The following is a 26,908-nucleotide window of genomic DNA, read 5'->3' on the forward strand; positions in this document are numbered from 1 at the left end:
ATATTGTACATACACAACCAAAGGTTACCCGGGTCCACGTTTTGACCTATATCTCGAGATCCCAGTCACGGAGCGGCATGAAAAATACTCAGAACTAAAGCATTCACCAACAGCTTCCATTTGATACCCATATTGTACATACACATTCTAGGCTCCACGTTTTGGTCTCTATCTCGAGACCCTAGTCACGGAGCGGCATGAAAAATACTCTGAACTAAAGCATTCACCAACAGCTTCCATCTGATATCCATATTGTACATACACATTCTAGGCTCCACGTTTTGGTCTCTATCTCGAGACCCTAGTCACGGAGCGGCATGAAAAATACTCTGAACTAAAGCATTCACCAACATCTTCCATTTGATACCCATATTGTACATACACATTCTAGGCTCCACGTTTTGGTCTCTATCTCGAGACCCTAGTCACGGAGCGGCATGAAAAATACTCTGAACTAAAGCATTCACCAACAGCTTCCATCTGATATCCATATTGTACAAACACATTCTAGGCTCCACGTTTTGGTCTCTATCTCGAGACCCTAGTCACGGAGCGGCATGAAAACTACTCTGAACTAAAGCATTCATCAACAGCTTCCATTTGATACCCATATTGTACATACACATTCTAGGCTCCACGTTTTGGTCTCTATCTCGAGACCCTAGTCACGGAGCGGCGTGAAAAATACTCTGAACTAAAGCATTCACCAACAGCTTCCATTTGATACCCATATTGTACATACACATTCTAGGCTCCACGTTTTGGTCTCTATCTCGAGACCCTAGACATTTTCCAGGAGACCAAATTGTGAATCTAAACCATTCTCGAATCCCATTGAACACACACAAAAAATTTCATCAAAATCGGTTCAGTCGTTTAGGAGGAGTTCAGTGACAAACACACGAACATAAGAAATATATATATAAAGATATATATATAAAGATATATATATACGATATGTCCATGTCGGTCTTGTTATTGATCTGCCTGAGAAGACTATCAGCTGAAACTTTATGGGGAATAATTATTTGTAGCATTTTAACTCTCCAGCGACCTCTCAAACTCATTTTTTAGACTTAAAATCAAATGCAACAAAAAAAAATCTTTATAAAAAATCTTGTGTTAAAATGCTTTACTCTATTTATATTAGTGACCTTGGGCCCTTCTGGTGTTACTAGGAGCCATCTAACACTTCCATTGGCAACTTTGAAGTGTGAGAGACGCCATAAGCGCACTCAGAACGTGTCGTAATGTGTCAGGCAGTTTATTGTTGTTTACAGTGGCTTTAAAAATTCATCTCGACAAAAAATGGAATTAAACCGAGAACATTTTCATTTTCAAAGTTTTCGACTGATGAATTACTAGGCTGTTCAATAAGTTTTGCGGTTCGATAAGAAAAACACCGTTGTATCGTTTAAAATACACTTTAATATTCAGTAAGCGTCTCACTTTTTCCAACCAGATTCCAATTTATGAATTTCATCCCTGAAGTGAGAATCTGGAAGGCGTACGAATTACGTTTCCCCAGCTGTTATGACCCCATCATTTGATGAAAAACGCTTTACTCGCATTAGTTTTTAGGGCTTGAAACAAACTTTGACGCTTGACTTCTTGCAGAGATTCACAAATCCAAGTCTTCGCATAGCCTTACTAATAACCACGAACTCAATTCTTAGTATTTCTAAATAAATCCTTAAACTTTTTCCATACAATAGTTTCCCTCATATCGAGTAGCAAATGAGTAACTGCAATTTGAAAACTTTTTATTATATATTTATTCAAAGAATTTCAACTAAAATGCATAAAAACTCCACCGAAATCTCCGTAAAACTAACCAAGAAATGCTTGCGTGTTTGTTTACAGATGTTATGTGTGTATGTATATATGTGTATCTGGGTACACTTACTTAGCAAATATTGTAAAGCATTTTGCATGCCCCATACATCCATATGTATATTCAGCAGTCAAAGCTACCCTGCAGGATAAATCTAAGCTAGTGAAACAACAAGTGAATATGTGGCCTTTTGTTAATTGTAAACCACTTCGCTACTCATGGTGCGTATCTTTTCACCGGGACAGGAGTGCGGGTAGGAGCACATCCATAAATAATGGTTACCCTACAGGGACCAATGCCAATAATCGTAACCAATTCTACAGGAATCATGAATGGGATCAGCGATTATGTATTCAATTTACATAAAGAGGGATGGTCCTGTCTAAACCGCTACAAAACTGCAAAGTGTTTTGTGACAAGCCCGAACAGAAATCTGTCGAACTTTCTTCTAAAACTTGGAAGATACGACGTCCGGTTGATGGTCGCCATTATTAAAGGACACAATCCATGGGGTCAGCTCATGAACAGCATTCGAAACATTGAGGACCTGATTTGCCTGTCTCGCTTAGAGGAGGTGGATAGCACTGAGCATTTTTTCTGTGAGTGTTCTGCCTTTGCTAGACCAAGGCTACGTATTTTGGGTTCCGATGTCATGATAACGAGTAAAAATGTTCTCTCAAACTGGATGATATTTTCAGATTTACCAAAGAATCTGAAAAGTTGAAGAAAAAATGTGGGAAAAGCTCCAAAAAAGGAAACTCAAATTTAATAATTTTTTTATTTATTTTATTTTAGAATTCTGAAAACTTCAAGGTTTAGGCCTCTTAAGTGTGACGCCAATAATCTACCTTATCGTCTAAGCAGACTGAGGCAAAACTGTGTACTAGATTACTAGTTCTGGCACCCCCCAAGTGGCACTTAACCGCCATTTTGACACTATAATGAGACCTCCAACAGGCAGTAGAGTAGATTGATGGGATTTAGGTTGGCGCACTGCACCAGGCTTTCGATGAAAGTAGCACCCAGAGAAAATGCTCAAAAGTCTCTTTCTCCGAAAGGTCCCCACAGCTTCTGCAATCGGCGCTAAATGGTAAACTTGGCTTTTTCGCGTGTGATCCGATCGTCCAATGACCGGTAAATACACTTAATACAAGTTTCAAAATTGAATTAGTGTAGTCTCCCGGAATTTCTGTTTTCCGTTTATTGTAATGGGGCCAAAGGGTTTTCAAAATATCGCACACAGAAATTGAACTCCATATTTTTTGCGCTTTCCTGAGAAATAAGTTGTGCAATTCGCCTTTAACAACAGTCAGGGGGATGTCGTTGACCGGGTAGAAGGTCTCTGAGACGAATTCAGTCCCCTGCCTGGCAAGCTTATCAGCAATCACTCAATATGAAACTCATCAGTTTTCTCCCTTACGAAGACTGGGGGAACCGACAGGTAACAGGAATGTAACTTGAACTTATGAACCGCTCTTATTAGAAGAGTTTGAGGAGTAAGAGTTGGGGCTTACGCTAGTATCTTGTACAAATTGCCCTTCTGGCAGGGTTTGATGCTGCAGTGAGGGGCAAGGCATGCTTTGAGCCTTATGGGTTGACTCGGGTGAATCTGAGAATGAGTCTTGCTCTTATGGAAAGAGCTGGCTTCTTTGTTTATAAGAATAGAAGAAACATGAACTATTAACGCTAATCCCATGTCGTTCCATTTGGCACCTTAATCCCATGTCGATTTGTTGACGCTTATTTCTACTATCGAGCTTTGCAATAAGAGGTGTTATTTTGATATTCAAAAAAAAAAGCTATTTTTTAATATAAACTATCGCATGTTTATTTCATTATAAAGAGGAAGGTGTGCCGTTAATGGTGGAAAATAACATCAGGCAAATGACCACCACGACCACGCTTACAGAACAATATCTTTTTCATGAATTTTCCATAACCGAATTGCAAAGTGGCTGCCCTATATCCTCGATAGACTCACGAATTCCATCTTTGAGGTCTTGAATCGACCCTGGGCTGTTGGCGTAGACCTTCTCTTTCACGTGGCCCCAAAGAAAAAAGTCATAAGGTGTTAAATCACAATCACAAGATGTCGGTGGCCAATTGTGATCCCCTCTTCCAGAGATAACAAATAGGGCGGATACGAACGACCATCAACATGGCATTGCGGTTGATTTTTTCTAATTAGTACCTGTTCGGTACTAGGGAACTTTTCTGCAGGGTAAATCACAGAGCATTCATCTAAATTCAGAAGTCGCAGCTATGCACCCTGAAAGTGAGATTCTTGCATATTTAAGTCAATTTAAACTTTCGCATTTCATTCGGTGTTTGGATTTTGTTTTAAATCTTTTTACGTTTTGTTTCGGTCTTTTTTTTTTAGCTTTTATTATTTTTTTTTTTTAAACAATTTGTTGTATGAAATTTTTCGACTTGCAAAACAGCAACAAAATTTCGCAAACTTCTAGCGCAAGTTTATAGTTTATGTTTACAAATATACTAACCCAAGCAAGCAGACACACACAAGCGTTCGAAAGCACGAACTTATGTATGTATGTATGAGTATATTTATAGGTATTTGTGTGTGTAGAGCATACATACATAAGTACAGGGATAAATCAAACATATTTGTATATAAATACGAATATTTGTATCTTCTAAAATTTTAGCAAACAAGTGCAAATACGTACATATTTACGTATTCATTTCATGTACGAGTACATTAGAGCTCGCTCTGAAAATAGTTGCACATACACAGAGAAAACTTTTTAATGAAATTCTTCACTCATTCATCAATGGCCGCAAACGGCTGCCTCTCTGTGTACAGCTCATTAAGTGTATGTGCATGTGTATGCATGTATTTATAATGCGTATGTGCGTGTATATGTGTGAGTACATAAATATATCACTTGCAGTGAGTGACGCTTAGTTTGCGTGTTAAAATGTCAACCACTTTACCATAAACCTCTCTGTCTCCCACAACACCATCACCGCTTGTCGTCATGCGTCACATAATTCAATTATGAATTCGTTTAGTGTCGCTGACACTAAATTGTTCTCGAATCAATATTTTCACTAACAAAAGCGCGTTTAAAGTGTTTAAAAATTTTAGCACCATTTTAAAATGTATCTAAAAAGGGATTTCCATGAGGCAAAAGCATTTTTTTCTTACCTGCAATTTGGACCATTGTATGCGTCCAATGCAACGTGATGAATTGCGCCAGGCCAATTTCGCGCCATAAATCAATTCGGTTTCGGTGAGTTGATAAGAGCCACTGGATTCGATATTCTGACGCACCTGTTTCCAGCGGGTGTCATGAGCGACACTCGAAGCTCTGAAATGAAGTAAATTGGAAAATAGAATTTGATTTATGTGGTATATAAGTATAAGTTTTAAAAATATTAAAAAAAAATACATATTCGAAACTTTGGGTTATTTTTCAATATGACTACGAAATTTCACCCAAAAGCTAGTGTTGTTGGTAGTGTAGAGGTTTTAACTTTCTTTACTTTTTTTCACTGGTATCTGATCAGAAAAACTGCCGTATAGACTCTTTCCTATATAAATTTTTTTGTTTGCTGAGCATTGCAGCGGCTAATAGTGGTATATTGTGGGGTCTGAACGGCAACCTGGGAGACTTTGACTACGCTAATGACATGTGCCTGTTGTCGCACAAATTCAAAGAACTACAGTCAATTTTGGTACGGTTGTCAAAACGGCACCAAGGAATACTGTGCTGTAACCACATAGGATGTCAAAAACGCCTTTAATACGGCAAGCTGGTCGCACATCTTGAATAGCCTGTATGAAATTGGCATTCCGCCGTATCTTCTCAGGATATTAAGGAGTTACTTCTCTCATACAGAACTGATGTATGAGAGCAGTGCTGGAACAAAAAGGTACAAAGTTACTGCTGGCGTGCCACAGGGATCGGCCCTAGGTCCTCTACTCTGGAATATCATGTACGACAAAGTCCTTCGCTTACCGGTATCCAGAGAGGTAAGAATAATAGGCTTTGCGGATGATATAGCGATAGTGACGGTGGCTAAGCACATACAGGAAGTGGAACATATTACAAATGGAGCGATAAAACAAGTGAAAGATTGGCTCGAACACGCGGAACTCAAATTGGCAGAGCCAAAAACGGAGACGGTTCTGATAACAAGTCGGAAAAAAGTCGAGCAGATGAGAATCAGAGTGGAAGAGCAAATTGTTCAATCACAACCGGCTCTGAAATACCTAGGAGTTATGATAGATTGTAGGTTAAATTTTAAGACCCATATTGACTAAGCGGTAGAGAAAACGGCTAGCATACAAGCGGCACTCTCCTATCCTACCTAACATAGGTGGTCCTAAGTCAACTAGAAGGAAATTGCTTGCAAATGTGGCCACTTCAGTCATCCTGTATGCAGCCCCAGTTTGGGCAAATGCGGCGAAACTGAAGGATAACAAAAGGAAGCTACTGTCTGTATATAGGCTGAGTGCCCTAAGGGCATGTTGCGGCTACAGAACAATATCGGATGACGCGGCGTTTGTCATAGCTGGTATGATACCAGCGGATATTCTTGCGAGTGAAATGGAGCGAGTCTATGACAGATGTGCAGCGGATGCTGAAATAAATAAAAAAGCGGTGAGAGAAGAAGAGCGGCTTGTGTCACTAACAAGGTGGCAAGACCGATGGAATACCTCCAGTAAAGGGCGATGGACCTATAAACTGATTCCCGATTTGCGACCATGGCTAAATCGGAGTTTTGGAGATACAACCTACCATGTGACACAGTTCCTTTCTAGACATGGAGGTTTTAGGAAATATCTGCACAGGTTCGGGCATGATGACAGCCCCTACTGCCCTGTGTGCATCAATGTAGAAGAAGACGTGGAACATGCCAGTTTCCACTGTCCACGCTTTATAACAGGACGAATAATTCCAAATGCAACTGACGTAGTCGAGTTCATGTTGCAATCGGAAGAAAAGTGGGAGAAGATAGTTGCATACGCTACTACAAAAAGAACTCAGATACATTGAGCAAATGAGACGCATTAACGGATAGACATTGATGAAGCTATATAGCTAACCAGCCCAGCGAAGTAATACGTTGAAGCAGTTCCGCAGGGAGAGTGGTGGAGGAGACGGAGTTCAAGGGTTTAGTACGTAGGTGTACTGTTTTGCAAGTCCAGACAGTACGAAAATTACTGACTGTGCGTGGTCGCGAATGAGGTGTACCCTTAGCAAGCAGTATGAATCGTGCATGCCGTCTAAGTTGACGGTATCTATGAAAGATTCCCCCTTCGTACACAAAAAAAAAAAACAAAAGTCAATTGGAAGCTGTAAGCAATTGCTCAGCAAAAGCACGCTCGAGGATTAACATCGCAAAAACAAAGATGATGTGACTAAACACGACTGTACCGCGTATCTTCCAGATAAACGGCATTAACACCGAAGAAGTGGACGATTTCTGCTATCCCGGAAGCATCATCAATAGAATTTGCGGGTCAGCAGCTGACATGCGCAATAGAATAGCGAAAGGTCGCGCTGTATTTGGTATGTTAGACATACAGGGCTCGGCACTCGAAGTATAACCAACTAAAAATGCCATAAATTTAGTTTGGACGATTACTTACTTGGCGCGTTTCCTGACAAAACACCATTTCTAACACTGATTCTGGAGTATGACGAAGCAGGTTCCTGTTCTCGAAAATCGGCGACGAAAATGGAAATAAATTTGGCATACCCTATGATCTGAAAGTACCGGGAATATTTAAATAAAACAAAACAGAGTTAAATTTCGGGCAAATTTATTTTATCTCCTTCAAAATATGACCCGTCTGAAGCAACACACATGTGCCAACGTTTAACCCAGTCCTCCATGCACCCCTGGTAGGCCTTCAGCTCCTTCGTCGCATTCTCTTTGGTCTCCTCTATCGACTGAAATCTCCTTCCACGAAGTGGTAACTTCAACTTGGGAACCAAAAAGAAGTCACACGGGGCCATATCAGGTGAATACAGTGCTTGCACGATCGTATTTACTTGGTGTTTGGTCAAATAGTCCAGCACAATTTGGGCTCGGTGCGATAGCGCTTTATCATCATGCAAAATACAAGAATTGTTTGCCCATATTTCCGGCCGGCCAGGCAGACACTAATGATCCGATGGCGCTAAAAAGTGACAGATGTGTGTCTTACAGTCCTACCAACAAAAAAAAAATATGATCCGATTCCCACGTGCGCGGTTCGTTTAAATTAAACATTTCCGGTACTTTTTGATCATAAGGTACACTTCGAAAGCCTTGCAAAAGTAGCCTTAGACTGGTTCCAACAAGGAAGTAGACAAAATAAAATTTCTTATGTTACATAAACCTAACTTTAATTTGATTGTTGAAGCCCTTTGTTTCTCCTAGGAACCAAGAAAAAAGAGCATTATTTGAGACCCTTAAATACCTAGAAATATTATTGCTCGTAGGGAAAGGGCTTAGTAATAATAATTTGCGCTTGTACGCTTTGTCGGGTATTTGGCCGAGCTCATCCTCCTATTTGTAGTCTTCCAGCTTCTTGATGTTTTCCCACAAATGGAGTGACCCCTACAGTTTTATGCCACCAGATGTATTTTATGAGAAGTTTTTCAAGGCAGAAATACGCTCGGAGGTTTGCCATTGCCTGCCAAGAGACGACCGATTAGAAAAACCTTTTCTTTCATTAGATGCTTCATGCCCTAGGTTTCACATCAGCCACGGCCAAATGGTGCTCACACACCAACCCATTTGGTTACAGCGACCGAACACTCTGAGTACCAGAGTGGAAAACGCCGGACATCTACAGAGAAAATGCTCTGCAGTATCGTCATTCTCAAGACAGGATAGGCATATCGGGCTGTCTACGACCCCCTTGGCAGCTATTGCTGACCACAAACTTTGTGCCTTGTGATTACACCTACCAGTACTCTCAATTCCTTTCTGCTGAGTTTTAGGAGAAAGGTCTCTGTTTTCCTGTTTGATTCTTTCACAAAGCACATGGCTACTCTGTACGAGCTCAACCCAGACCAACGTCCTCTATGGGTAGACCTCATGAAGTCGTCAATCTATAGTTGAATCGAACTCTCAGTAGTACAAAAAGCCTTAAACTTTAACAATAAGTGGATCGTCCGGATTGGCGCCAACATTAACTCCTCTAAACATATGCTTTGCAAAAATGAGAACGGGATTGAAGTCGGCGAATAATAAGTGGATTATGTATGGAGAGCGTTTTCTAAATGCTATACTTCTATTAAAGAATACATCGAGACACTTTCGAAACGACGCAAACCGTCATGCGAACGTCTGGAGGAACCAGAGAATACTGAGAGAGAATTTATTTATTTAATATTGAATTTAAATCATTTTTATGAAAATATGGTTCATCTCTCAAAAACCACGTAAATACAATATTCAAACTTGTAGAAAACTCAAACTCACTAATCAGTTTAAATTTAAATTTAATTTGACATTTTGAATACGAAGTTGAATAGCCATTGGATTTTGATTTAATAAAAAGAAAGTTTGAAGTAACGTAAAAATCGCAATACTTTTTGAGACTTTTTTTCACTCACGTTTCAAGGTTTTTCTTCCATATAAACAAATTTGAGCTTGCACTTTCTATAGAAGAAAAGTCGTAACACTTCAGCGAAAAACAATTTTTTTAAAACTCGATAGAATTTTTTGAAAATCGATTGGACTTTCTTGTACTAAAATTGAGTGGGTTATAAAACTGCATAATCGAAATTTTTCTAAAGGTTTTCTACAAAATTTTACACTGACTTATTATGGAATGGCGTTCGCGCCGTCCCGACGAAAAAAAAAACTACCTTCGCGATGGCAGACACCTTGCCGTGGTGCGGAGGCTTAGTCGAATCACTAACCAGACCTTACCAACGGATGATAGTGTTGTCACTTGAATACTTTCCAGTATTGAGCGAACACACCTCATTCCCTTGGTTCGGGCTGCTTTTTGAACGATGACCAAGCTCTGCCCTGGGTCGGAACAAGGTGTTATACGACCCGTGCCGAGGTTCAGCCTGGCTGGGGACCCAGACCAAAAATAGCCCAGTCTTGAACGGAGTGCTCCGGATACCTGGCGACCTCCGGTTCTATCTAGCCTTACCTGTGCACACGGACCTCTGCACAGGCAGACCTCCCTTGTCCGACACTCGTGGGACCAAAAATGAATACGTCGAACAAGAAAAACATTTTTCACAAGGAGGTCGGTCCTCCCAAAAAACCAACAAAGGTGGCTTCGACTACTGCTACAGCCGTGAGCAAGGCAGTGGTCAGACCGCCGATACTAGGAGCTAGAGGGGGCCTAAGCGAAAGGGCTGGTCCCAGCACGAGCACTGCAGGAGGCAGCGGGGGGCGAGGAGGCTTGGGTAAACCGGCCTCAAATCAGTCAATGGCAGAAGCTGCGAGGGCAACGCTGCGCAGGACAAATAACCCCCATCCCACCTCAACCTCTTATAGAGGACGGGGGTCGGCACCTGCTTCTAGGATTCATCGGCAGGTTGCCATAGAGGGGCCTAGTACCTCTAGGCAGTTCATAAGCGTAGAACGTGGGGGGCCGGCTAAACATGTCCGCCCCTCCAAACAAAACTACTACGAAAAGAAGGCGGCCAGCAGGGTCTTATTTAGACTAGGAGAGGTAGCAACAGACCAGCTAACCGAAGACCAGGCTAAATCGCTAGAGTGGGCAAAGGGAGTAATATCCGACTTGGGAAAACCGACGGATGCTACTCCCAAAAGACAACGGTCTGCAGAGCAGACAATGGAAAGGGCCGCCAAAAGACAGAAGGTAGGTGGCCAAAAACACCAAACCTTTAGTGAGGTGGTAAAAGGCGGCGGTGAGATACTGGCCGTCATCGACAAAGGAGAGGAGGAAGGAGTGATTCCTAAGGAAAAATGGAGGTGGATTGAGGAGGCTATCGCCGAAGTGTACCTCCAGATCCTAGAGGAACACCCCGGACCTCCTCCCCTTTGTCATGACGCAGGCTGGTATCAAGGTAGAGCTAAACTCATCGCCTGCGAAGACACTAGGTCAGCCACGCTCTACAGGTTGGCCGTAAACAAGATAGGAGAGGTTTGGCCGGGTGCCAAACTCGATGCGGTCAGCAAGGATGAAATTCCAAGCAGGCCTCGAGCTCGAGTTTGGATTCCGGCCAAGCCGGCAGAGCCAAGCAAAATTGAGGAAATTTTCAAATCCTGCAACAGAGACCTGCCAACGCATAATTGGAAGGTAGGTAGAATAGAGGAGCCAGTAGAAGGTAGGCGACAGGTGATGCTCATCCTCAATGGAGAATCGCTCGGCCCACTGGCGCAGAAAAATAATGTTGTGAGGTTCGGGTTCGTTGACGCAACCATTCGAATCTATCGCAGCGACGAGCCAGCTTTGAACTCAGATGAGGAGAGTGACAAAGCCAGCTTGCGGAGCGATACTGCAGAAGGGTTGGCCAACAGCCAATGTTCAACCGACTCGGAGAGGCTGACCGGTGTGGGGCCGCTGTTTTACGAAGATGATCTCCTCGCTGACATTGAGGGTGGGGAGATCTCGGAAGAGGACGTCGAGGTCACGATGGTGGAGATAAAACGGACAGATTCTCATGAAGCTGATCCAAATTAATCTCCACCACTCCAAACTTGCGTCCGCGCATCTTTCCGTCCGCTTGGCTGCCGGTGGACTTGACATAGCCCTCATTCAAGAGCCGTGGATATACGGCAATAAAATCTGCGGACTCGGAGTGAAGGGCTTTAAACTGATTGCCGTACAACACAGAGGTAAGATCCGTAGCTGCATCCTCGCTAAAAACAATATAAATATCTTCTTGCTCCCACAGCTTAGTAGCGGCGACATGGTAGCGGCAAGCATCGAGCTCGGGAAAACCGGCTTTTGGCTAGCCTCCGCCTATATGGCCTATGACAGGGATGCTCCGCCGGACGAAGTCCGTACTCTGGTGCAGGAGGCAGCCCGGAAGAACAAACATTTGGTTGTCTCCTGCGACGCAAATGCTCACAGCATCCTGTGGGGAAGCAGCGACACTAATGCTAGAGGTGAGTCACTACTAGACTTTATCTTAGAAAATAGAATTAGTGTTTTGAATATAGGCTCAGAGCCGACTTTTGTTACCATGAACAGAGAGGAAGTTTTGGACATCACCCTGGCTTCCGACATGTTCTCTAATCACATTAAAAGATGGCGAGTTTCAAACGAAAATTCGTTCTAAGACCATCGGTATATTGAATTCGAAATCGACACTAAGTCTCCCCAAGTTAGTCAGTTCAGGAATATACGGAAAACTGACTGGGGAGTTCACAATAAAAAATTAAGAGCTTTACTGCCAAAGAAAGCCCCCAAAAACCCCACTACTTGTGGGGAGTTGGATGAACTGGTTAATCAGGTAACTAAAGCAATGAATAGCTCGTTAGCAGCCAGCTGTCCGGTTGTCCGACCCAGAGGGAAGTCTAAACCACCTTGGTGGTCCAAGCAGCTAACCTCGCTACGACAATCCCATAGAACACTATTTAATCTGGCCAAGGCCACGAGAAGGTCAGAGGACTGGCAAGCCTATAAGGCTGAATTGAAAAACTACAAAAAAGCAGTTAGAACTGCGCAGCGTGAATCATGGCAAAATTATTGCAAAGAAATTGAAGAGACTTCAGAAGCGGCCAGATTAAGAAAAATTCTCTCAAAGACGCCATGCAACCTAGGCTACCTACAAGGTCAAGGGAATACATGGACTACGTCAAGTGAGGAATCATTAGGTCTTCTCCTAGACACATACTTTCCAGGAAACAAGCCGGTGGAACAAAACCATTCCGCCAATAATGAAAGGCAATCCGACCTAGGAAATCTCTTAGTCACACACTCAAAAATCGAATGGGCTATTAATACTTTTGGTCCTTATAAATCGCCAGGAACGGACGGTATCTACCCCGCTGAACTGCAGCAATCACGGGGCATTGTACTACCGTATATTAAAATTGTCATTAGAAGTTGTCTTAACATGGGCCACATTCCGCTAGGATGGAGGGAGGCAAAAGTCTCCTTCATACCCAAGGCAGGTAGGTCCTCACACACTAACCCTAAAAACTTCAGACCCATCAGTCTAACGTCTTTTCTTCTCAAGATCCTAGAGAGAATAATAGATGAATACATACGGGGTGTCGTGCCTTTAAATAGGCTCTCTTCGGCGCAACATGCCTATACTAAAGGGAAGTCTACAGAAACCGCCTTACACTCACTAGTCGGGTTGGTGGAAAAAAGCTTATCAGACAAAGAGTTTGCATTGGTTGCTTTCGTAGACATAGAAGGCGCCTTTAACAATATAAATGCAAACGCTATAGTAGATTCATTAGAAGACTTTGGAGTTGAACCACATGTCGTAGCCCTGATAGAAGATATACTCATCAAAAGAAAGGTAACGGCTAAATTAGGAAGCACTACTCTAAGCAGAAAGGTCTGCAGGGGCACACCGCAAGGTGGAGTCCTCTCCCCTCTTCTTTGGACTTTGGCAGTAAACTCCCTGTTGCTGACCCTGGAAAGAGGGGGTTGCCACGTCACAGCTTACGCAGATGACGTAGCAATCGCCGTTAAGGGCAAATATCCTAATACCCTTATGGATATTCTGCGCTCTAACATGGCCACGCTTAGAAGCTGGACTGAGAGTAGGGGACTCGATATAAACCCCTCAAAAACTCAAATAATTCTCTTTACAAAGAAACACAGGCTCCCTATAATCTCCCCGCTAACTTTTAAGGGTGTGGAGATTCCTTTGAAAGAGAACGTCAAGTACCTAGGACTCATATTAGACAGGAAACTCACGTGGAAATCTAATATTGAGGAAAGAGTAAAGAAGGCCAACGTTGCATTATACACTTGCAAAAAAGCGGTCGGTATCAAATGGGGACTTACACCCCATATTACGCACTGGCTCTATACTTCGGTAGTTAGGCCAATCTTAACCCATTACTGCATAAAGTTTGTCCTTATACTTATAATGAATTTCTGTGAAAATTTCGGGTTATGGAGATCACATAAATCGAGTGGTGAAAGAAAAGTTACACATTTGTCTGTAATTTGTTGTAAACAAGCCGTCCGATTTATCGAACGTTATGCATATCGGCACCTCAAGCTATCTCATGAGAAATAAAAAAACCGAATGCTTTTAAAAAAATGTATTTAAAATATTACTGAAAATGAAGAAATACAAGTATCAAGTACAAGTACAAGTAAATCGGTGTAGCCTCAGTCTTCACTCTTAAACATTTTTACATCTTTCAGAGGACAATTTTCTGTGCGATTGGCTCGTAAAGTACCTGTTGCATAAAATCCTATTTCTCGGAGGTGCTTCAACAAACTTAAAGATGTAAAGAAATTATCGAAATACACTTTTATCCCATTATTAGATGGTAACTTTGCAAGGTCTAAAAGGGTGAGGACTACATCTCCACCTAGCCCAAAAGTTTTTTTCTCAGCACTTTTTCCTGTATATAAACTAAAGGCAACCATATATCCAGTGCTTGCGCACAAAGCCCAATTTTTAAAACCAAACCTAATGGGCTTTCCCCTTATAAATTGTTTAGCGTAGTGCTTTCCGTAATATGGAATCATGCTTGTTCGTCTATGCCGTAGTGCTTTTGGAAAGAATTCCCGAGACTATCTAGTAACGGGCGCAATTTATACAACCTATCAGAAGATGCAGCTATTTGGCTATTATCATTGAGGTGCAAGTTTTGGAGAATTGAGTCAAACCTGTTACACCTTATATTTTCGGAAAGAAGTTTTGGAACATCGTTGTCTCTGGAAAAATAAAGTCGTTTATTTGGTAACTTAGCGTATCCTGAAAGTATCATTCCTCCCAAAATGACATAAATTTCATCTTCAGTAACCATCAGCTGTTTATTCTTCTGCCCAGCGTAAATATTACTTTGGTCCACAATTTCGCAATAACTTACGTCCTAAATGGTTCAAATTAGCATCGTGCTCTTCATCAGATTTATCACTGTCTTCATCTGTGGCTTGGCCTTCAAGTTCGATTGGTGGCTCTACGTAAATAATATTTTCATTGTTAATATTTCCATCATCGCTCTCCAAAAGGCTCAAAATTTCATCTACAGTGAGTCTGGAAAACGCAAACACCAAACCACTTAGAGCCTGCTATGCATAAGGTTCGATATATCGGACGCCACAACTAAATACTACAGTAAATGTTTGATAATGAAGCAAACTTCACAATTTTTCATGTTTTGCTTACTAACACACTTATGCACTAATAAACACTTGTCACTAAAATTGTTTGCTAAAAATATACCAAAAAAATATAAAAAAATATTTTACACTTTACGCGAAAAAGACTGCTTGCAATCCGCCATACTGAAAAATTTAAAATAACGGGAACTCTTTGCGATGGGTCGACAAATGAAGGGTTGTCATTGTTGAAGAAATAGTTTTCTTTCGATTACAACCTTTAAGCCACCTCCGCCTCACACTTGCTTGATACAAATTTAATTTAACTCATGTCCGATAAATCGAACGTTATGCTGTAATGGGTTAATGTACGGAATACTTGTATGGTGGCCATCTGCTCAAAAGGCGACTTACGCTAAAACCATGAGTAAGGTCCAAAGAACAGCTTTTTTGTGCATCTCTGGCGCCTTAAGGACTACTCCAAACAAAGCGCTGGAAGTGCTAATCAACTTACCTGCCCTAAATCTGGTAGGAAAACACGTGGCCGCCGCCTCGGCGCTCAGATTAAAAAGTGTGGCGCTATGGAAAGACCGGTGGTTTGGCCACGCTTCCATTTTGCACTCTGTGAATAGTCATAAACAAGAAATAGACTACTCTATCCCTAGACTCACCTTTGAAAGACTCTTCAAGACGAGTATACCGTCAAGAAGGGAGTGGCATACAAGAAGGCCATGGAGAAGGGGGGAATTAAACTTTTATACAGACGGCTCCAAGCTAGACGATAAGGTTGGCTACGGAGTTTTCTCGAAGGAATTAGGACTGGAATTATCCGTTCGACTACCAGACTACTGCAGCGTCTATCAGGCAGAGGTATTAGCTATAAAAGAAGTGGCTACTTACCTAAATACGCACGCCCTAACAAAAACGACTATAAATATATTCTCGGATAGCCAGGCGGCCATCAAATCAATGAATGCGGCATTACTAAGATCGAAGGTTGCACAGGAATGCCGGGCAGCTCTAAATGAAATTAGTGACGTATTCAAGGTCAGCCTTATTTGGGTTCCGGGACATAGAGATATTGAGGGAAACTGTAAAGCAGATGAGCTAGCCAGAAAGGGTACCGCTCTCCAACTGCTGAGTGATAAAAGTACCATTGGAATACCCATGGCCACGAGTAAACTAATAATAAAAAACCACTTTATCCAAGAGGCCAATAGGTCATGGAGAAATGAAGATACGTGTCTAACAGCTAGGCTACTATGGCCGCAAATAAACAAGAAAAGAACAAAGGAATTGCTTAGTCTCTCAAGAGACAATATCTCGAAGGTCGTGGCTTGCTTAACCGGTCACTGGCTATTTGGCAGGCATTCCTCGAGGCTAGGAGTCTTCTCCCATGAATATTGCAGAAGTTGCAGAGATGAGGAAGAGGAAGAAACAGTTGAGCACTTCCTCTGCAATTGTCCAGCCCTAGCTAAAATCAGAGCAGGTTGTCTAGGTAAATACTTTTTTAATTCTCTTACAGAACTGTCTGGCGTAGGGTTGGCATCAATACTACGCTTCATAAGAGCCACGAAATGGTTCCACGAAGGAAGATAAACGAGGTTCCCGTGTAGCACAGTGGTATCACAACGGACCTGTAAGGTCTAAGTGAGTTGGTCGTGCAGACCGACTACCACCATAACCTAACCTAACCTAACCTATATGGTTTTTGTCGTAGTATGAGTCATATTTCTATAGAAAATAGTGGTATTTAAAATTTTTCAACGGGCCTTAACAACCGCGCTGTTAGTTCTGCCTTCTCCAAACTGGATAAAGAGGCAAAGCGAATGGGTCTGGTAGTGAACGAAGACAAAACAAAGTATGATACATCCTGTCATCAAACAAACAGTCGGCGCACTCGCGTATCGGCACTCATGTCACTGTTGACAGTTACGATTTCGAGGTTATAAGAGACTTCGTTTATCTGGAAACCAGCATTAAGACCGATAACAATGTCAGCCTGGAAATTCATCGTAGAATCTCGCTTGCCAACAAGTGCTACTTTGGACTAAATAGGCAATTGAGTACTATGTAAAATCGTCTCTTGACGAAAAGCAATGGCTGTTGCGCTTTGTTAAACTAGGCCAAAATCGCGTTAGCAGTTAGCCCGCCAATCAAGAAGAAGTTGAATTATAGGAGAGGATATCGTAGTGATACGAATCAATAGTAGTTAGTGTTAGTAATATGCCCAACACAGAGAAATATATTCATTTATTCAAAATCTATTACCTTACCTCTTTATCGATGTAAAATATTGGTCCAAAAAATCTTTGGCATGTTCCAGTACCACATCGGGCTTGCGCGCTTCAACTGGGGCCGTGCCGAGGGCCATAACGCTGCTCATGCATGTCGCTTTCGAACAGGACAATGACTGAAAAAAAGAAAAGAGAAATATGAAATAGGAAACTTCAGTGAACTAAATCCTTTTTTTATGAATAGCAAATAAATAGTTAACCGGCAATAAACTCGTGTTAGTAAAGAAAGGTTTTAATTTTAATGTCAGTGTTTGCTGTAGCAACACAAATCACTTGAAATACATATATTGGGTAGTCGAAAAAGTCTTTTCGTATTTCTAATCAAACTTCAACTCATTTTTTTTTTTATATTTACAATGAATTTTATTAAACCAAATATGTACCATTTTGGTCGACCACCTTTTGCCATTTTTCTTCTAGAGACATTATTCCATCAGTGTAAAACTTTTGTGGTTGCTCGGCGAAAAACTGCGACAAGTAATTCTCACAGGCTTCTCTTCAAGCCAACTTTACTCCATTAAGGGAGTTCTACATTGACCGAAGCAAATGGTAGTCCGATGGTGCAAAGACAGGGCTATATGGTGGATGCATCAAAACTTCCCAGCCAAGCTCTCCCAGTTTTTGCCGAGTCATCAAAGATGGTGGCATTCTTCCCTTTTTTATACAAAAATTTCAAAATATAGCGAATTTCTTCATTATTTTCACTCATTTTTAAACAGCTATAACTTTTTTTGAACTTCCCCGATTTTATTTTATTTTATTTTTTGGTTAAATGAAGCTTAAAATGTCACCTTTCTAACACCATATGATATGACACAATGTGATTGGTAGCATTGGAGATAGATGACCCCAACAACATCTATTGACAAAATACGAAAAGACTTTTTCGCTTACCCAATATAAACAGTGAAACTTTTCCTAACGGACACCTCTATTAGATGGCCAGGCCTTCAGGCGGACACTTTTTCCGTTATCAAGTTTTAAGTAAAATTTTGGTAAGAAATTACTCTCTCTCAAGCGGACACTTTCTTGGCCGGGTGCGCACAGTTATTTTTCATAAAATTTGCACAAGAACCTCTATTAAGCGGACGCGAACCTCTTATCAAAAAACACTAAGGTTCCTTTTCTAAGCAAATAGAAGAAAAACATATGTCGAGCGCACGCGAACTCATCATTGCTTTTAAAGTTAAGCATATCCTGGTCAGCTTAGAGACTGGCTTGACTAAAATAATTATAAATGTCTTGGAGACAATACATTTCGTAAAAAAGCCTTGGCAACTAAATTAAGCCCGAAGATGATGGCTTCGTTGTTTGAGTTATCAAAAATCTTTGGGCAATCTAATTCAAATTCTGAATATATTTATAACAATATAAAGGGTGGTTAAGCTTCAAGGGTCGGTGTTGATTTTGAATAAAATACAATTTTTTTAGGAAATTATTGTCATTTCTCTTTATTATGATAATATTGGTATGGCTCAATTACGTAATACGCCTGAATAACTTTAACGCGTTGTTCGATTGTGTATCTTTCCATGATTCAAATTAGGTTAATCTGAAATTGAAAAATGTCAAATATCAAATGCAGAAAAAAACTTGACGTTTAGGTGTGGTTCACATTCAACATCGGCCCTTGAAATTATAAACAAATAACCACCCTTTATAATAGTACGTGGACTGAAAACCTAGATTCCGGGTTGGATTTTGTTACTGATGAAAACATGGAAACTATTGACGCGATCATAGTACTTGCACTGAGAGTATTACCGAGGATGCTAATGGAATTTTCGCTAACGAAACGTGAGTGTCCCCAAAAGAGGTTTTTCTGTATAAGGAAATTATATTGGGTTGGCAACAAAGTAATTGCGGATTTTTTTTAGACAATCAAAAATAATTTTTTCATGAAACTAAATAATTTTATTCTGTAGTGTATTGCCCACTTTGATCAATGATCTTTTGCCATCTTTCAGGCAGCATCATAATCCCACGTTCATAGAACTTCTGGTATTTATTAGCAGAAAACTGAATCAGGTACGATTTGACATCATCATCATTATTGAAATTTTTACCATTCAAGGAGTTTTGTAAGGATCGAAACAAAAACTAATCAGATGGTGCAAGGTCAGCACTATATGGTGAATGTGGCAGAACATCCCAACCAATCTCCAATAATTTTTATCGAGGGGCCAAAAATGTGTGTGGCCTTGCATTGTCATGATGGGATACAATACTTTTTCGATTTGTCAATTCGAGCCGCTTTTCTTCAACTGCATTGTTTAATTTCGTTAGTTATTCAATGTAGACATCAGAATTGATCGTTCGCTTGGGTGGTAAGACTTCATTGCAGACAATTCCTTTGTAACCTCACCAAACTCATAACAAAACCTTCTTTTGATGAATATTAGCTTTTGATGTTGTTTGAGTTGGTTCACCTGGCCTACTCTACGATCTTTTCTACTTGATATTGTTGTAAACAACCCATTTTTCATCGCCAGTTATCAGTCGTTTTAAAAATGGATAATTTTTCATTGCGTTTCTTTAGCAAATCGCAGCTGTTACTGCGTTGCGTTAAATGAGTTTCTTTCAGTTCGTGAGGAACCCAAGTAACGAGTTTTTGAACATAGCCAAGTTGTTTTAAGTGATTTTCAATGCATGTATGTGATCCATGAAGCTTCTCTGCAATCTCACGTGTTGTGCTCTGACGATCCGAATCGATTATTGCTTTGACTAGGGCGTCATCAACTTCAACTGGACGACCAGAGCGTTTTTCATCTTTGAGTGAAACATCACCAGAACGAAATTTTGCAAACCAATCTGTCCAAACACTGCCTTTCTTTTAAGGCTTTGTCACCATAAACAGCACATAACTTTTTATGAGCATGCGATGCGGTTTTCCCTTTACGGAAATAAAAAAGCAAAATATGACGAAAATGTTCCTTTTGATTTTCCATTTTTCAACGAACGCCAAACGAAAACTACGCAACCGATCAAAAAACTTTTTCAGTAAGACAGCTGAATTGCCAACTATCAAATAACAAAATGTGTTATAAAGGATGGTTGAATTTTAAGGGCCGATGTTGAATGTCACCTAAACGTCAAGTTTTTTTCTGCATTCGATTTGACATTTTTCAATTTCAGACTAACTCAATTTGAACCATGGAAAGATACACACTCAAACAACGCGTTAAAGTTATTCAGGCTTATTATGAAAATGGGTGTTGAAATCAAAATGCATTTCGCGCACTTCGTGAAGAAAATCATTTTCAGTGATGAGGTATATGAGGCGGTGATATCAATTGACCGCCAAAATCATGTGATTTGACACCGTTGGACTTCTTTCTTTAAGGTTATTTGAAAGAAAAGGTGTATGTCGATAAGCCAGAAACAATTCAAGAGCTAAAGGATGAGATAATAATGGAGGTGTGCCGCCGAGGCCGCGGCGGTCATTTGGCCGATATTTTGTTTGATACGTAATTGAGCCATACCAATATTATCATAATAAAGAGAAATGACAATAATTTCTTAAAAAAATGGTATTTCAGTCAAAATAAACACCGGCCCTTAAAACTTAACCACCCTTTATATAATTGGCGCGTACACCTTTTTGGGTGTTTGGCCGAGCTCATCCTCCTATTTGTGGCGTGCGTCTTGATGTTGTTCACAAATGAAGGGACCTACAGTTTCAAACCGATTCCGAACGGCAGATATTTTTATGAGGAGCTTTTTCATGCCGAGGAGCGACCGTTATTAAAAAAAGCTTTTTCCTGCATTTTGGTCTTCCACCGAGATTCGAATCAACGTTCTCTCTCTGATATCCGAATGGTAGTCTCGCACCAACCCATTCGGCTATGGCGGCCGCCAAACCTTACTGAACAGAAATGTCAACGCAGTTTGCCATTCTCAACTGTCAAACCATAGTTATCGATATCAATGGTGCTCATTAAGAATTGAAAAATTATAGTGAAAAATTGTATTACGAGTACATCGAATGAAATAAATATGTAGTTGTAAAGCAACTATAATAAAACACACATTTACCATTCTTTCCAAGCATTTAAAAAAATTTCGAATTAAATTAAGATGTCAAAGTATAAGTTACAAATTTCCATTAATATCATAATATGTTGCAAAATTGAAAAATTGCCTTCAAAGAAATCAGATATCACATAATAAAAAAATCTCATTTCCTCAAAATGGTCCTTGTACGCCTAAAAATGCCAATTAAGCGCTATTGTATCGATGTTGCTACAAACTGTTGCCATGAAGTGTCACAACAAAGAAAAACAATCAAAAACGCCTACAGGCAAACAAGAGAAATCCCATACTTAGATGAAACTGAATATGCCTGCTAACGACGGTTGCAAGATAAGGGAACAAAGGCGATGGAATTAAACTAAAAACGAAAAAACAAAAACACAAAAAATAAAGAAAACATGCAAGCCGCAGCATAAAGAAAATATTAGCTGCGCTAAAAGCAGCTGAAATCTATAATACGTATGAAATATATACTCATATGTATGGCATATATGTAAGTCTCTCTTTCAGTCTTCTTTTGCTGTTTTCATTTCACTTCATAGCGCCTCCTAGCAGACAAAGGCAAATAGTTTACGGGAGAAGCAAACATTGCGAAACAAAAGTATTCGGCCACGACAAGCACAACCTGCCCTCGTTAGCTCATAGCTTCCCAAAAAAGATTCAATACTTTTAATTATATTTTGTTTTAAAAGTAGATATTGCACTTTGAAAAACTTTATAGCAAAATTTAATAAACCTAACAAAATTATAAAATTTTTCTCAAACCATTTAAAAATAATAATTTTTTAAATTATATTTGGTTTTAAAAGAAGATATTTTCCTTTAAAAAACTCTATAACAAAATTTTCAGCCATGAATAAAACTAAAATATTATAAAATTTTTCTGAAACCATTTCAAAAACATAGTTTCCCAAAAAAAATTAAATTCTTTCAATTATATTTTGTTTTAAAAGAACACATTTATCTTTAAAAAAAAACTCTATAGCAAAATTTTCAGCCCTAAATAAACCAAAAAAATTGTAAAATTTTTCTCACATCATTTAAAAAAAAAGGTTTCTCAAAAGAAATTAAATTTTTTCCATTATATTTTTTTTTTTAAAGAAGACATTTCACTTTAAAAAACTCCAACCGACATTTTTAGCCCTGCATAAATCTAAAAAATTCTAAAATCTTTCTCAATATTTTTCCAGTTTACACTACTTTATAACTCAACACTACAAATAAGCCCCCTTTCGGAAAAATTTTAGGCCATGTCCCAAATACTTGGATCACTTAACATGGAATAGCTCGAATGACGCCATGTGAAATCTCAGTCATAAGCTATTTCAGGGTGGCTCCCAAGCTCCTAAAACGAGTGACTAAGAAACAATGGCAAATACGAATAGTTGACAATTAACTACATAGATTTTGCAAGATCTGTTGGGTTCTGAATGTCAAGCGGACTTTGTGTAGACTTCTCTTTTTTTGGGAGCCTTCCCATCACATGATTTGTGTGCATCAATAATCTGCTTATGTGTCTTCTGCTACTGTCTCGTCAATAGTAACGATGTCAAGGTCGCGATGAATATCTACGTTAGGTATGCCAAGGTGCATGAGTCGTAGTTCTAAGTATTTTACACTGGACTCGTTGTAGTACACTTTTTGCAGCAATGCCCAAAACCTCAAATTCTTCATATTAATAATTATTTCTTCTTCTTTAATTTTAATATATTTTTTATTCAAGTATATTTCACTCACCTACAAAAACCATATAAAAACACGTTTTAAACTTTGTGCATATTTAAAAAAAATCAACAAATCTTTATCCAAATCTAACTCATTTTAATTAAAATGTTTACAAAAATTTCGAGTATACAGTTATATACTTTTAGTATGTGAAAATTTGCTAAATGAGTTATTGATCAACGGCAACAACAAGAGCCCCTCAAATAATCCTCTTTGGAGAGCCTCGTTCATTTTCTTATGATGAAACGCTGATAGCTGGAAATTTGTTCCAATGGCGGCATTTCGCTAAAAATTTTCACTCCAATCAGTACTCAAAGAAATCTTCAAACATGGATCTGCATTTATGATGAGATACTTGCAAAACTTTATAAAAGCTAGTGAAAGTAAACTTTTAAAGATATTTTGCCTCAGTTCAGTCCTCGGTTCCAGAGCCAGGCAAATAGAAAATGTTTCAATTATTTTAATTTTAGTTAAACTTTTCTTTGAACCATTTGATTTTAACCTTGAGATCTATTTTTGCTACTCTCTCCAACTTACAAGCAGGTGTCACATTTCCCATCCACCGCTCCTCATTCGCTACCACCTCGAAGATATACATTTCGCATAATTTAGCGTTTTGAATATCAATTTGCATACTGAATAAATAAATATTTATGTGGCGCCTAGCACACGCCGCTATTTGAGGTTAGGCAAATCACCATGCAGCGAATGTCTTTTTGGCTAAAACTTAAATTTCTTCAACAAAAATTTTCAGCAAAAATTTCGCAAAGCAATTCATCGAGTAATACAAGCAAAGGAAATAGAAGGAGAGAGAGTAGGAGGAAGTAACGATGCCAAGCGGAAAATATTCGAACGTTCAGAAAGAGCTTTACGTCCTACGTTTACTCGCGTCTTCCCTTGCACTTGCTTTAGGATGCCTAATGCAGACTTCCGCCTAACCATCTCAACACTACGCCTGCCAATCTGCTTGTCTGCCACTCATAGGATGCTTGGCGTGTCGCAATGCTTGCAACAACTTCCGTTTCCTACTACTTTCCCTCAACTACACTTACGCACACTCAACTCACACTGGCTCGCGCACACACACACACACAAGCACGAATACATCATTCGATGCACAGGGTCGTTGCTTGCAGCTCCCTAAGCGGCATGTAGGAAGTGTTTATTTACATAAAGCAATTTGGACAACTTTCAGCTGCGAACAGGGCCACCGCCACAGCCACAGCCACTTTAAATGGCACAATATTGCACATAAGTGACGCAGTCACAAGTTGCATAGGAGCTGCCAACTAATAGCACCACGGAGGTTCGTAGTTTGTTTGTTTCTTCTGCAGCCTTTGATACTGACGTTGGTTATTGGGCTTACAGTTTAGTTGATGTTATATTAGTTGCAGTTATTAACGTCAAAAGATGCAGACGCACAACAGAATTTATACAACATATAGGGCAAAAGATCCAACGAAATGGGAAGAGGAAGGTATGGAAAGAGATTAGTTGAACAGTGAACTTTTTCGCAGTTTTAAGGTGTTGAAAAAATTTCATTTCAATTAAAGAAAGGGATCGAAAGAAACTATAAAAAATTTATATTAATTAGAAGCTAAAGAATTTAATTTAATTTAGAAGCTAAAAAATTTAAACTACTGTCTAAGTTTGTCTTCATCTATCTATTAAGCACTCAGAAACTTAAAAATTCTGAAATCAATACCTTGTGGCACTCAGACTTCTGCTCTCAAACTTCATTACTCTTTGTATGGTAGGCCAACTTAATCAGTGGACACTTTCACACCCTATCAATCAGGCGTAGTATTCGATGCCCTTCAAACACAACTAATAGGGATTCTAGCAGCTGATTTTCCAAACTTAGTCGCTATTGACAGCACCTAATCTTAAATACTCACTTCTGCGAATGTAGAGTTTCTTAATACTTCGTAAACATGATACATATATTTATATACAATCAGCGTCAAAAGAAAGTGTACAGTGAAAGTTTTGACTATGTATTTATTTATGTTTTAATTTCAATTATTTTACACAACGAATACTCGACATTTTTTTTATATGGAGCAAAACACGGTCAGCAGAAAAAATTGTCACAAATCAATGCTATTTTAGAGCCACTTGAAACTTGCACCTTATTATATTAAAATTCAATGGACTACTGCATTTTGTTTTTGTCGGGACAACTAGCAAGTACAGCACTCAAACAACATTATGTCCATTTTAGAGCACACTCGGATTTTAATTTTCTTTAAATCTGTCCGACCTCAGAATAAATGTGTGCAGATCTTATGATGCCAAAGAGCCAAGATGGTCGCTTCTTGACTCATCAGTGCCAAAGACCTCAAGCCTGATTCGAGCGTTGGCCGGGCAGACGCACAGAAAGTAGTCCGCCGTCGCATCCTCCTCTCCACATGCTGGGCAGAGTGTACTGTCTGAGATGCCCACTTTTTCCATGTGCCTCGCCTATAGAACTAAACTGCATATTCGAAATTATTTTTCCAGAAATTAAATTAAATAAATTGATTAAAAAGTTTGAAAATTCGCCTAATTTTCATGAAATTTGTACAAAGCTTGAAACTTTGCGTTATATGACTTTTGATGCAGTATGAACTATATTTTTATAAAAAAAAAATTATTTAAATTAAAAATAAATAAATAAATAGGCAAAACTTGTCAATATACTTAGTCCTGCCATACGTTCTGCTACAAGTTAAGGCCGCTATAGATATGAAGTTATTGCTTGAAACTCTCCAAATTTTTTTAGGTGGTCTTCAACAGGCCTTGTTCTCCAATTCTGACCACAAACTGTAGTCCAATGTATGCCGCTATAAACTCAGAAATATTGTTCCTTTGTCACCGCTGTATGGTTTTTGCCTTATGGGTATGTTGGTTGGTTAAAGTGGTGATGCGTCCAGAATCCAACTAGCGCTTCCGCACCATTTTGTTGCCACATCCTCGTTGCCAACTTGTTTACGAGTTATGAACAGCATGACTATATCCAGTCTGTCGGATTTAAGAACCTTATTAGGTTGTTGACATCTAAGCCAGACAGTTGTTCGAGACTCTCGAACAGCGATTTGCCCAGGATTAACATTCTGTCCTTCCATAGGGCAGGGCATTCACATAGAAAATGGAATATTGTTTCCTTTTTCTCCGGTTCTTTACAACTGTGACAGTGTGTGTTGTGGAGATAGTTTTATTTAATCCTGCACACAGTAAAAACAAAAATTTATTTTGCATTTGAAATGGTCACCATTTGCTATTGCAGCACGCACGATTTCCATGGATATTGACGTCGCTACTCGAACCAACGCTGGCTGTATATACGAGGTGTGGCATGCTAATTTGCCCTCGGATGCTTAATATATATATGGGCATTTCTCCAATGTTGAATGCGACATTCGTACGCATTCAAAATGAAAAAAACATATATCAAAACATTATTTTATTTTGACAAAAGGCGAAAGCTATAGCAATTGATTAGCACTATGATTGGTGCTAAGGTTGATTTTGGGAAATTGTTCGTTTTCAAGATAATTACAAAAAATCAAGCCATTCGCATGCGACAAAAACAGAAGTCGCTTTCAAAGCAAAAAAATCAAACACTTTTTTCAGCGAAACCTGAAGAAATATATCAATGCGACTAATTTTTAAATGTTATGCATTGATGTATCTTAATAATGCTTTTTATTTTATTCAAAAATAATAAGTAGTTTATTTTTTATTTAATTTTAATCACTGTCGCATGCGACATTTAGTTCCATCATACTTTTTATGTTTATTTTTTTACTTTTTATGTAATTAGACATGCAAAAGATG

General features: G+C 39.5%; 1 protein-coding gene across 1 annotated transcript in view; it reads right to left on the reverse strand.

Annotated features, from left to right (window-relative positions):
- LOC129247071 (nitric oxide synthase-like) overlaps positions 1-26,908 on the reverse strand; it is a 256,053-nt gene that overhangs the window by 154,524 nt on the left and 74,621 nt on the right. Inside the window, exons 3-4 of the mRNA XM_054885967.1 lie at positions 17,312-17,448; positions 5,004-5,166 (exon numbers count right to left, since the gene is read on the reverse strand). Coding sequence (XP_054741942.1) covers positions 5,004-5,166; positions 17,312-17,448 — 300 coding nt within the window. The remainder of the gene's footprint in view (positions 1-5,003; positions 5,167-17,311; positions 17,449-26,908) is intronic.

This window comes from Anastrepha obliqua, chromosome 5 (assembly GCF_027943255.1).
Source record: "Anastrepha obliqua isolate idAnaObli1 chromosome 5, idAnaObli1_1.0, whole genome shotgun sequence".
Lineage (NCBI taxonomy): Eukaryota > Metazoa > Arthropoda > Insecta > Diptera > Tephritidae > Anastrepha > Anastrepha obliqua.